The sequence below is a fragment of the Neoarius graeffei genome, chromosome 9 (assembly GCF_027579695.1).
Source record: "Neoarius graeffei isolate fNeoGra1 chromosome 9, fNeoGra1.pri, whole genome shotgun sequence".
In the NCBI taxonomy this organism is placed as follows: domain Eukaryota; kingdom Metazoa; phylum Chordata; class Actinopteri; order Siluriformes; family Ariidae; genus Neoarius; species Neoarius graeffei.
Window position 1 is genome coordinate 31974135 of NC_083577.1, and position 13620 is coordinate 31987754.

Here is a 13620-nt window from a genome sequence, read left to right on the forward strand (position 1 = left end):
TATATGAATCACTTTAATCGTAAAAATGACTATATTAGATTTATTGTTAACGCTTTAAACTATTCCTGTGCCATGCTTGAAGTCCAAAGGCATTTATAAACAAAAGTGAGGTCATGGTTCTGCGGATATGCTTTAAACAAATTTCCAATCCAAAAATATTTGCAAGAATCTCAACAGTCAACCGACAAAGCTTGACTGTGATTGCGATTCCTGTTCACCAAAGAGTCTTGCCTTAAATTAAGAAATATTATATAAGAATAACATTGTGATGCTGAATACCGTGAAAACGGCTTTCTGGAAGAAGTTAGTTGCATCCATGATGTGCTGGAGCAGGATGGTCTCCAATTCGTCTGGGTCCATCTCCTCAGTGCTGAGTGGAACCCCATTAAACAGACCCACAGGAAGAGAGCCAAGCCCACTCTTTCTGTAGAAAACTGTCCCAGCCTAGAGGATCAAACCAACACCATTCCATCAACTCTATACAGTAGAATGGGCACTGAATGTGGAACTACAGTGGCATGCAAAAGTTTGGGCACCCTTACTGAAAATGTCTGTTACTGTGAATAGTTAAGTGAACAGAAGATGAACTGATCCCCAAAAGGCATAAAGGTAAAGACGACACATTTCTTTTCAGCATTTTCTGCAAGATTTGTGTATTGTTTTTGTTTTGTACAACTGGAAAGTGAAAAAAGAAAAGGAACACCATGCAAAAGTTTGGGCACCCCAATACATTTGAGTTCTCAGGTAACTTTTGCCAAGGTTCCAGACCTTAAAGTGCCATTCCACCATTGGATGTATTTTTTTTGGCATAAAATACAATATATTTTATGACAACATGACTAGACAGAGAAATCTTTTAGCTTCAAAATGATATATCAAACATAATTTTTTGACAACGACAAGTATATTAATTTTGCGACCAAAGTCACCTACCCTTTTAATTTCCGCGCGGTAGTGAAACGTGATGTCATCGGCAGGTTCCCCTTCTTGTGTACCATGTCACGTGTGACGTGGCACAGATTATCAGCAATGGCGGATAGAACGCGACTGTCAGCTTCGGAAAAGAAGCGAAGGAAAATAGCAAGTGATGCCCAAAGGAGACGGTCGATGGTGAATATCGGCACAGCAATCGACAAGTGGAAATCGCGTTCTATCCGCCATTGCTGATAATCTGTGCCACGTCACACGTGACGTGGTACACAAGAAGGGGAACCTGCCGATGACATCACGTTTCACTACCACGCGGAAATTAAAAGGGTAGGTGACGTTGGTCGCAAAATTAATATACTTGTCGTTGTCAAAAAATTATGTTTGATATATCATTTTGAAGCTAAAAGATTTCTCTGTCTAGTCATGTTGTCATAAAATATATTGTATTTTATGCCAAAGAATACATCCAATGGTGGAATGGCACTTTAATTAGTTTATTGAGCTGTGGCTTGTTCAAATTCTTCGTTAGGAAAGGTCAGATGATGCAGATTTCAAAGCTGTATAAATTCTCTGACTTCTCAAACTTGTCCCTAAAATCAACAGCCATGGGCTCCTCTAAGCAACTCCCTCGCATTCTGAATAATAAAATAATTGATGCTCACAAAGCAGGAGAAGCTACAAGAACGTAGCAAAGTGTTTTCAGGTAGCTGTTTCCTCAGATCATAATATTATTAAGAAATGGCAGTTAACAGAAACAGTCAGTGCGTTTACATGCACATCCAAATCGAGCTACTGTCGGTAATCGAGCTAAGGGTCCCAGCAGGGGTGCCAGAGAAATCCAATCCTACATGCATACAATGAAATCGAGCTATTGTGTGAGGTGCATTGTGCACCCGAGCCACAGGTGGCGCTACACGCCCCATCGTGTTGGTACACTTACGGTTGTCGTCATGAAGAAGAGCTATTCAAGAGTATAAACAAAATTATCAGTTCCGTGTTCACAAGAAGAACGATGACGAGGACAGCAACATCGAGATATATTTTATATATATATTTCAACTCCTTAAGCTGAATGAGCATGAACTCTATCTCCTCATTGCTCCAGAAGTGCACGTTTCTACTACTGTTGTCATGCCGACCGAGGCTGTTGTGTTTCCCGCTTGTGGTCTCGTCACTCGTCACTTCCGGAAGGGGCAGTGCTGAAGTAAGTAGCTCGACTACGTAGCTCGATAGGGTTTACATGCACTAAGTAGCTCGGCTACAATCGCATAATCTAGGTCGCGTAGCTCGATTACGAGAAATCCAGTTCGGTTCGATTTCAGCCGAGCTAAGGTGTTTCCATGGCATTTAGAACTTCGATTTCAGTCGAGCTACGGCAGAAATTCGATTTTCTCTATGTGCATGTAAACGCACTGAGTGGAGATCAAGGTGAGGTCTGGAAGATGAAGAAAACTTTCTGAAAGAACTGCTCGTTGGATTGCTAGAAAGGCAAATAAAAACCCCTGTTTGACTGCAAAAGACCTTCAGAAAGATTTAGCAGACCCTGGAGTGGTGGTGCACTGTTCTACTATGCAGCGACACCTGAACAAATATGACCTTCATGAGAAAGTCATCAGAAGAAAACCGTTCCTGTGTCCTAGCCACAAAATTCAGCGTCTGAAGTTTGCAAATGAACATCTACTGTAAATAAGCCTGATGCATTTTGGAAACAAGTCCTGTGTACTGATGAAATCAAAATAGAACTTTTTGGCCACAGTGTGCAAAGGTATGTTTGGAGAAAAAAGGGTGCCAAATTCCAGGAAAAGAACACCTCTCCAACTCTGAAGCATGGGTGTGGATCGATCATGCTTTGGGGTTGTGTTGCAGCCAGTGGCACAGAGCACATTTCATTGGTCGAGGGAAGCATGGATTCGAATAAATACCAACAAATTCTGGAAGCAAACATCACACCATCTGTAAAAAAGCTGAAGTTAAAAAGAGGATGGGTCCTACAATAAGACGATGATCCAAAACACACCTCAAAATCTACAATGGAATACCTCAAGAGGCACAAGCTGAAGGTTTTGCCCTGGCACTCACAGTCCCCTGACCTAAACATCATTGAAAATCTGTGGATAGATCTCAAAAGAGCAGTGCATGCAAGACAGCCCAAGAAACTTGTAGAACTGGAAGCCTTTTGCAAGGATGAATGTGTGAAAATCCCTCAGGTAAGAACTGAAAGGTTATTAGTTGGCTACAAAAAAAGTGTTTACAAGCTGTGATACTTCCCAAAGGGGGTGTTACTAGGTACTAACCATGCAGGGTGCCCAAACTTTTGCTTTGGGCCCTTTTCCTTTTTTGTCATTTTGAAAATGTAAAAGATGAAAATAAAAAATTGCTTTTGCTTAAAATATAAAAGGGAATGAGTCATCTTTAACTTTATGCCTTTTGGAGATCATTTCATCTTCAACTTGCTTAACTGTTCACAAGTAACAGCAATTTTGACCAGGGGTGCCCAAACTTTTGCATACCACTGTAAGTCTACAACTCCAAATACATGTAGGTTTAAAATAACTGTTGAGCAGCATTTTAAACCTACAACATATGAGTAACTACTGATGGATATTTATAATGCAACTCTGTGGCTTAAGTCGCTGACATTAAATAACTGCCCGAGTATATCCAGATAAAATATCCACACAAAAATTGTTTACACATCTCATAATAGTGCAACCAAAACCAAGTAAATACAATTAAAAAAAAATAATCCTACCTTTCTATTATCATCATAGACTGAGTCCATCCCAAGGATTTTGGCAGCATTAGCTTTTGGAAATTTCTTCTTCAGATATGCTGTCACAGCGTCAACTGATAAGGAATCTCCAACATCCACTTTGTTATACATCTGTAAGTGCATCACGATGTAATTTAGATGTCTGACAGCTTGATTGGCTGTCTGAGATTAGCTGATGCCTCTCTTCTCTTTTTATTCTGATGATAATCAAGACAATTCCTGAGAGACGACAAATGAACCTCTCTGTACAAATCACTAAAGCGCACTAAGGTAAAGTGTCCTATAGACTTACAGAAAAAAGAAAAGTACTTCCAAAGTAAAGGCAGAGAGAAGGTTCCTGGCCTACTTACAGACACCATGGAGAAGAAAGCCTGGGTTATGTCATACTCCTCTGTGATATAGTTCAACATTCTGAAGAAAGCAACACCAGCATCCTTATAACCGTCCACCTTTTCATCTTCATTAACAACAAAGACAAATCCAATCCTAGAAGAAGAAAACTTACGACTTACACACTGGTGTATCTTTAAGCACAAATTAGCAGCAAATAAGTTAAAGTCCATCAAGAAATTAGTGCTAGATTTTCATACACCGTGCCAACAAGTAATGATTGATCTGCTGTGTCTAATCATTAATTTGTTGAAGTCAGAGCAAAATAAGAACATTCTACGTTTTAAACATCAAACTGAGTAAATACTGTGCAATGGAGACAGACCTGAGAGGAATCTTGTGCTTGTAAAAAAGCTCGGCTAATTTGACTAGCTCAATGCTGTCTTCCTGAACTGGGTCAAGGAACAGAACCTGGGAAAGGAAATTGAGTGCAGTATTTTTAAACCACAAATTATGCAGGAAAAAAAAATAGCCACATATAAAAGCTCATACTCATACACTGTATGGCCAAAATGTTTGCGGACAACTGATCATCAGATGTATATGCTTTTTAGGAAGATATCTACCTATTCTGAACCATGATTACAGGACTTTTGCTGATTGGATTAGGCATTGCCCTGGTATATCAAGGAAATCAGACAACGGTGACAGCTGTTCAAAGCCCCACAAAGCTGCCCGATATGATTGGAGTGGTGGGCAAAGCTGTTGGCACTCGGACTGTGGACATTCAGAACTTTAACCACAAAATGGTTGTTATCTCGGAGCAGCTTTCAGCTTTGCAAGGAATACGTTTTTCGGAGATCAATTTGAATAGAATGGACGGAATGCACAGATATGGATGAGCGGTGTGGACGTGTAAAGACTGCATCTGGAAAGACCAAACAATTCATATCTTATCGACATTCGGCGCCCTGAGACAGCTGCGGCCTTGGTTCAGGCCGTTGCTGAGGCGACATTTCCCCCTGAAGGTCACTGCCGGGAGACACTCTCGCATTCCTTCTCTAACTCTCCGCGGTTGCCATTTTTACCCCCAGTGTGACAAGCGGGTGCGTGACCAGCGCCTTCATGGCTACAGGAGCAGACGGCTGCTTGCTTGCGCTGGATTACCTCCTCCCCTCCCCCCCCCTTACCTCTGATTCCCCCCCTCAAGTCCCGTGTTTAAAGTGTACTTGTGTTGTTGTGTGCTTATGTGCAAAGGTTTTTAAATGTTCCCACACTGTACTCCTGACAGGAGCATAGTGGGGGGGTGTTCTTTTTTTCCTTATCTCTCCTCATGTTGTTTCCTTTTTATCTTTATCCCTGTCTTCCTGTCCTGTCTACCCTATGTCAATTGTATGTTGTATATGTACGGACAGGTTGACGGCTAATTTCGCTGGTACATGTGACTAGTGACAATAAAGGGCATCATCATCATCATTTAAAACATCCTATCCCACTGAACATCCACTCTTCTGTGAAGGCTTTCCACTAGATTTTGGAGTGTGTTGGCCATTCATTCCAAAGGTGTTCAGTAGGGTTGAGGTCAGGGCTTTGAGCAGGCCACTAAAGTTCTTCCACAGCAATCCTGACATGTCTTCATGATCATTTTGTGCATGGGGCATTGGGATTCTGGAACAGGTTTGGGCCTCTTAGTTCTAATGAAGGGAAATCTTATTGCTACAGCATACAAAGACATCTCCATGTATCAGAAGCATTGTTGGGACTACACACATCCTGCACCATATTGAAAAGAAAAGGATCCAGTGGTTTGGCCATCTTATCAGGATGCCAACCAATCAGCCAGCTGCCCGTGCCTACAATTCCAGACACTCTGGCTCTAGAGCCGGGGAAGACCGAAAATGAGATGGATCGATGGGATACAAGAGACACTAAGAGACCACGGCATGTCGGCCCTCCAAGCGTCCCACATTGCCGCAGAAAGAAGGTTACAACTCCCCGCGACACCTCAGAGTAGAAGCGGACGGAAGAAAGTAAAGTAAGTAATACAAAGACATCCTATACAATTGTGTGCTTCCAACTTTGAGGCAAAAGTTTGGGGAACAAAACACATATGGGCATAATGGTCATGCATTCACAAACTTTTGGCCATATATACTCACCAAAACACTTTATTAGGAACACTATACTAATACTGGGTAGGGCATCCCTTTGCTCTCAAAACAGCCTCAGTTATTTGTGGCACGGTTTCCACGAGATATTTGAAACATTCCCTTGAGATTCTGGTCCATGTTGACATGACTGCATCACGCGATTCCTGCAGATTTTTCAGGTGGTCTTTTATGCTGTCAATATCCCATTCTATCACATCCCAAAGGTGTTCTACTGGATTCAGATCCAGTGACTGGGAAGGTCACTGAAGAACACTGAACTCATTGTCATGTTCATGAAACCAGTTTGCTTTGTGACATGATGCATTATTATGCTGGAAGTAGCCGTTAGAAGAAGAAGAAGAAGAACTTTATTCATCACATGCTTGTGAAATTCCTCTCTGCATTTAACCCATCTGAAGCAGTGAAAACACACATGAACACACATGCACACACACACACACACACACACACGAGCAATGAGCACACACATACCCAGAGCAGTGGGCAGCCATGCTAACAGTGCCTGGGGAGCAGTTGGGAGTTAGGTGCCTCGCTCAAGGGCACCTCAGCCCAAGGCCGTCCCATTGACTGGTATTAACAGGCCCAAATTTAATCCAGTTTACCCATTAGAAGATAATGGGTAAACTGGATTAAATGGTCTGTGGCATTCAAGCGATGATTGATTGGTATTAACAGGCCCAAATTGTCATAAGAAAAATTCCCCACACCAAGACACCACCTCCACCAGCCTGGCCTGTTCACACAAGGCAGGGTGGGTCTATGGATTCATGCTGTTGGTGCCAAATTCTGACCCTACCATCTGTGTGCCTTGGCAGAAAAATCAGATTCATCAGACCAAGCTACAGTTTTCTAGTTTTCAACTGTCCAGCTTTGCTGAACCTGTGCCAACTGCAGCCTTAGTTTTCTTCCACAACAACCTTGGCATGTATTCCTGGAGCTCATTTTATGCATGGGGCGTTATGACTCTGGTCAATTGTAATTTTGTGCATGGGCACTGTGATGAGGCATTGTGATTCATGGTCAGTCTGGCCACGATCTGCTGACTTGTCTCATCAACAAAGCATTTTTTTCCACGGAACTGTCACTCACTGGATGTTATATCTTTATTGCACCATTCAAAATAAACTACACAAACTGTTGTGTGTGAAAGTCCAGGAGAAATACTCAAACAAGCGGTCTGGCACCAACAATCATGCCACGGTTAAAATCATTGCGATCACATTTTTCCCCATTTAGATGGCTGATGTGAACATTACCTGAAGCTGCTAATCCGTATCTGGATGATTTTAATGCACTACACTGCTGCCACATGACTGTCTGATTAGAAAATTGCATGAATGCGTAAGTGTACCAGTGTTCCTAATCAGTGTTCGGTGAGCGTAGTGTATAATGGAAGTACAGTACCACAAAGTGACCTTCATAAGGTTCTAACTAACCAAACTGAAGAAGTTCCGTCGAACTTGTCGAATCACACCAGGAAACGTGGCTCTGAGCAGCTCCTGAACGCTGGAGGGCCAGTTCCGGTATGTGGAGTCTGTTTCAATATCATTAACCCACTGAAATGTAGAAAAAAAAAAGTAAAATGAGCCATAAATAATATGGCAAAATTTTTCATCATTTAATGTCACTTTGTACTATCTTTAAAAATGTTAACACAATATATAATGATATTAGATTTCTGTCAGTTTTTCAGCTTTCCTTTCTTTCCAAGCCCAAATCTCACCATTTTATTCCAATCTCACCATTATTGCAGCATGCCGGATGTCCAGCGCATAGCTGTCCTCCACTGTGGTCACGGGAAGGCGAAGAAATTTGCTCAAGGCGGTGCCCATGATGCCAAGGCTATGAAGCCCCTCCAGAAGCTTTGCCTCTCCTCGGATGATGTCCAGTATGCTGGCAAGGGAAAGAGAAAAGCGGTTTAGCCTTGTCCCCAATATGCATCATATATGCAGTAGGCATGTGTTGATAAATTTTCATATGACCCATTTTAATCTGTTGGATTAGGCATATCAGCCTGGTGCTGAAAAACAGCTAAAACATGCGGGCCCCACAACGCTACCCAGTGATGGTAGTCTAAACTTGGCAAAAGTCTTAGGGAAGAGAAATAAATAGGTTGTGATACATTGAAAATGCAATATATTTACCAATGCCCTACCAGTCAACAGTTTGAACACACCTGCTTATAGGAGGGCTTTTTACTATTTAAGATGATTAAAACTAGATTATAATACTATGAAACAACACAGACTTATGCAGTAATCAAAATGCATTTTGTACATCTATTACAGTTTTACGCTGCTGGCATTTTCTCAACTAGCTTCACGGAGGACCTTCACTCAGGAAGCTTTACTTAGAAGTTCCCAAATAGAAGCTAGTTGCTTGCCCTTAGCTCTAAATGAAAACTACATGTTTGAGGAAGCAATTCAATTTTACAGAAATGGTAGTTGGTTTAACTAAAAGCTAGAGGTACTGTGCCAAGGGCACAGTGGTATCCCATTTCCACACCTGAGGCCTTGGGACAAAGGTCAAGGTCACAGAACTGAGAGAAATGAGGCCACTTGTCTGGAATCTGATGACAAAGGGAAAAGGATAGAATACTTTCATGGTTAATAATATTAAATAAGTTCCTATCTTTCACCAATTTCTTGATGCAGGCCAGTGAAAAATATGCAGGTCATTGATCTGACCTGTCAAGGTCATTCCAGGGCAAAAGCAAGGTTCCTAAACGAAAGCCCATATATGACTTCCTACTCATGGTTAATAGTAACTATGGCCTTATCTTGGTCTATTTTTGAGATATAGGCCATTGAAAATACACTACCGTTCAAAAGTTTGGGGTCACTTTGAAATGTCCTTATTTTTGAAAGAAAAGCACTGTTCTTTTCAATGAAGATCACTTTAAACTAATCAGAAATCCACTCTATACATTGCTAATGTGGTAAATGACTATTCTAGCTGCAAATGTCTGGTTTTTGGTGCAATATCTCCATAGGTGTATAGAGGCCCATTTCCAGCAACTCTCACTCCAGTGTTCTAATGGTACAATGTGTTTGCTCATTGCCTCAGAAGGCTAATGGATGATTAGAAAACCCTTGTACAATCATGTTAGCACAGCTGAAAACAGTTGAGCTCTTTAGAGAAGCTATAAAACTGACCTTCCTTTGAGCAGATTGAGTTTCTGGAGCGTCACATTTGTGGAGTCGATTAAATGCTCAAAATGGCCAGAAAAATGTCTTGACTATATTTTCTATTCATTTTACAACTTATGGTGGTAAATAAAAGTGTGACTTTTCATGGAAAACACAAAATTGTCTGAGTGGCCCCAAACTTTTGAACGGTAGTGTATGTGACCTAATATTGACCTAGGTCAAAAGATCAAAACTATAAATATTCATTAAAACATGTTTTTCTATGGCAAAGGAGCAAGGCTAGCTCAAAGACCATGAAAAATAGACAAAACTCTGACTTTTTGCTATAGAGTCACCTAACTGACAAGTTCAAGGTCACAGTGAAAATAGGTCAAATCACTTAACCGATGCGAACTATTTTGAAGCCCCCCCAAATACGTTTTCCATACCCCATTTGGTGAAAATTCATGAAAAAATGAAGGAGGAGCAGCAATTTAACCCATAAGTTACCTGTGACCTAATTCTGGCAAAGGATCAGGGTCAGAAGTCAAATGAGTGCAAAAAAGTATGAAGGTATAAGGGGCATGGAAGATGGCGTGAAAGAATTTTGTTTAGCTTGTCTGGTACTGTACCAGGTGGTCCCATTCATAGCCATTCCTGAAAATTTTATGACATCATAAAATGACATCATGCATGACATGGAGATCACAGATTGTCACTACCCATGTGCATACCAAGTTTCATCCAGATATCTTGAAAACCGAGCGAGAAATGACCCTTGTCTAACTACTACTACGACGTGTACACTAAACCTAAGCAATTTCAAGATCCCATTTCCACTGAAGTAGAAATGGGATAATGACCTTTAAAAAATACATTTTGATTATGAAAGAAATATGTACACAGTGATTAATTATACTTTTTATATTTATTTTGGTATCCAATTTGAGATGGTGTTCTTTAGATTAAACACCTCATACCTTTTCTTCCATACACAGCACTGAGCATTACAGCCAAACAGTACAATTTTTTGTTTCATTTGACCAGAAGGTTCTCTTCCAAAAAGCTAAGTCATCATCCTGGTGATCATTGCAAACTTCAGTCTGGCTTTTTCGGCCAATCTTGGAGAAGGGACTTCTTACATGTATGAGAGCCTTGCAGGCCTTGGTGATCTTAAAATATCTAGAAAGTATATAATTTGATACTTGATGCCTCCAACTCCTTTACCAGTTCCTTTGTTGGTGCAAAGGCGGTGGCAGGAAGTTTTGGATTGGGGGGGGGGGATGTGTCTAGGGGGGTCTTGGGGCATGTCCCCCCCAGGAAATTTTGGAATTTTTAACCCTCTCAAACACCATTTCCCACATTTTGAGAGGCAAATTTTGGTGGAGTAAAGCTAAGTTTAATGTCTCTATTAGAGTGCATTTTGTCCATGTATTTTTTCTATATGAAACAGAACCAATGATACTATAACGTAATTACGTCTACTTAGTATCGTTGAGAGGATAACACCCTCTTACCATGGGTTTGGTCAGGGCAGCAAGCGAATTCATGTAGATCTAGAGCAGCATCAAGTTTTTGGGCACCCATAACTGCTTGTACACCTTGTGAATGCTATCTACTGTAGCCATCCAGACAGGACACGAGTTATCAGTCAGATACAAATGTAGCGACACTGTCATAGCCTTGCTGTCACAGGGTCCCTGCTTTGGCACGAGTACCCAAGGAGACCAGACATGTCTAGACAGTTGCCACAGCAACAGGTTAATTAGTCCACAGAATATTCAGAAATCGGCTTGTCTACTAAAAGTGATGGGTTTTGCAGTTCTGCAAAAGCGGAGGCAATCGGTGACGTCAGGGCCAGGCTAATTTGCATCGGTTTTGGTGCGAACGGGTGCTACCAACCTACAGTACAAAGGGATGCCGACAGGGCACAGGGATGAAGGGACGCAGTGGGATTTAATAAGGGAAAACAAAGGTGCACAGCGGGCTGTTTATTCACACTACTCTCTCCTTTTCTTCCTTGTAAATAGTCAAAGGACTCCTATGGTAACAGCCCCCCCAGCATAATTTTAGGGGGGGCAGTCACCCCCCCCCCCCCCCCCCCCGCCCTGCTGCCACTGTGGTGCCTTTGGGTTCAGTACAAAACATGTTTAATATTTTAGATTCTTCAAAGTAGCCAGCATTTACCTTGATGACGCTTTGTACACTACTGGCATTATCTTAACCAGCTTCATGAGGTGGTCACCTGGAATGCTTTTCAATTAACAGGTGCCTCGTCAAAAGTTTAGTGGGATTTCTTGCCTTCTTAATGCATTTGAGATCAAACCGTAAACAGTAAATAATAAAAATACAGTAAATAGTCCTATTTCACAACTGTAGTAATCCATATTATGTCAAGAACCGCTCAACTAAGTAAAGAGAAACGACATCCATCATTATTTTAAGACACGAAGTGACTTTTAATTAATAAAAATAAAGAAAAAGCATTGAATTAGAAGGCGTGTCCAAACTTTTGATTGGTACTGTATGGAAATGTTTTGGCCTTAACTCCATTGTCTATATTTTACACAATGTAATATTGGTCTTTTTTTTCCATCAAGGAACACTGTGTGTATTACATGTAACGGAGTATTACCTCATACATAACAAAAAGTGGTTTCATCAGACTATACTGAGATACTGTTTTCTTCTGGAGGTCCTACCTGAAGGGGTTATGAAGGTCCAGATCAATGTGCATTCCATTAATGTAGAGACTAGAGTCTCCAGGGTGGATTCCCAGAGATTTGCTCAGTCGCTGAGGAACAAAACACCAGCACAGTACAAGCAGAAATATGTTTGTTATATTCTCGACAAAAAGTTTCTTACAGACACACAGCAGAATGGGATGGACCTTGGAAAATTTTTCACAAGCAGCAGTTATAAAACTGCACCTTTTGGTTCTCCTCGATTTCTTTCCTCATTTCTTGGTTTACAGCCACTCTGGTCAGTGATCTGTGAGGACAGTAAATTATGGTCAGTCACCATCAGCTCTTTCCAACGTCCCTGGTGAGTTGTAAAATCAGCCGTTTTAATCTCTAAAATCTGCACTCTTTAAGGTGCTAGAACTGCTGAGCTGACTCACTGTAAACAGCACCTGACTCAGCACTTTTCCCATACAGCACATAAAGCTTTCTGAAGCACGATCACATAATAAAATCGACTTGGAGTCACCGCACAAGCCAGCAATCAGAAATCATACACAGGACCAAGCAGGATTCCTGAAGATTTGCTTTAAAAAAAAAAATCGATCAAAACATTCTTTAACACATTTCACAACTTAATGCAAAAACCAATTTTTTTTTTCACCTTGCTTTGCTGGGGAAGTTTTGACTGAGATCTCGCATCAGTTTGAGGGAATCGAACTTTGGCACAGACATGATCCGGGTTGCTGCTTGGAAACTCAGGTCTGTTGATATAAAGGAAGCAACAAGATGCAGTGTAGAGATATGAATTAATTTCTCCAAAATATTTGTAGAAAAATTAATAGAAAAGGAGTGACTGAAATTTTCAGCAACTCAATTACTGAAGTAATAATAGAATATAATTAAATATACAGATGGATGAGACCTCAAAGAAAAAAAAAAACCTGAATAAATAAGTGGAGAAACACAAGTGTAGATGTTTCCAGACAGTGGCACTGCATGATACAGTACAAATAAGTTAGGAACATCCTATCATGCTCTGTGACTTATAAAAATGTTGTGCATGCTTACGTAGTTGTCCTGGCCTTTGAATGAAACGATCTTGCCAATTTAAGTGACCTTGAAAGAAGGTTTATTACCGTATTGGCCCGAATATAAGACGACCCTGAATGTAAGACGACCCCCCCTTTTCCAAGTTCATCTTTGGGGAAAAAGTTTTTTGAAGACCAAATGTTCATTCATATAAAGCGTATTTATTTCAAAATTCTGTTTAAAATTAGAGGCTTTTGTTTTTCACATTTAAATAGAGGTCATTTCAGTCTCATTTCCGAGAACACTTTTCATAGAAGTAAAAAAAGAGGCTAAACTGCAGGCTACTAGACAAGCCAAATTAAAACATTTAAATTGCATTAATTCAACAAATTTGTCAGGTTTAGATTGAAAGTTCATAAACTTCAGAATGTCAATGCATTAACTTCCCATAGCCTACGGGTATATGGAATAAATTTGCAGAACAGTGCAAATGCTTTAAACAATGCATTAAACAATACATTAAGGTTTACAATAATAAACAACTGAAACTATGGAAAAGGTAGTTTGCTAAATTA

General features: G+C 40.7%; 1 protein-coding gene across 3 annotated transcripts in view; it reads right to left on the minus strand.

Annotated features, from left to right (window-relative positions):
• Positions 1 to 13620, minus strand: part of uggt2 (UDP-glucose glycoprotein glucosyltransferase 2) — a 163853-nt gene that overhangs the window by 102368 nt on the left and 47865 nt on the right. For all 3 annotated transcript variants that reach the window (XM_060929312.1, XM_060929313.1, XM_060929314.1), the window contains exons 10-18: positions 12678 to 12777; positions 12263 to 12323; positions 12035 to 12126; positions 7947 to 8097; positions 7641 to 7760; positions 4419 to 4504; positions 4054 to 4189; positions 3683 to 3814; positions 280 to 444 (exon numbers count right to left, since the gene is read on the minus strand). In XM_060929312.1, coding sequence (XP_060785295.1) covers positions 280 to 444; positions 3683 to 3814; positions 4054 to 4189; positions 4419 to 4504; positions 7641 to 7760; positions 7947 to 8097; positions 12035 to 12126; positions 12263 to 12323; positions 12678 to 12777 — 1043 coding nt within the window. The remainder of the gene's footprint in view (positions 1 to 279; positions 445 to 3682; positions 3815 to 4053; positions 4190 to 4418; positions 4505 to 7640; positions 7761 to 7946; positions 8098 to 12034; positions 12127 to 12262; positions 12324 to 12677; positions 12778 to 13620) is intronic.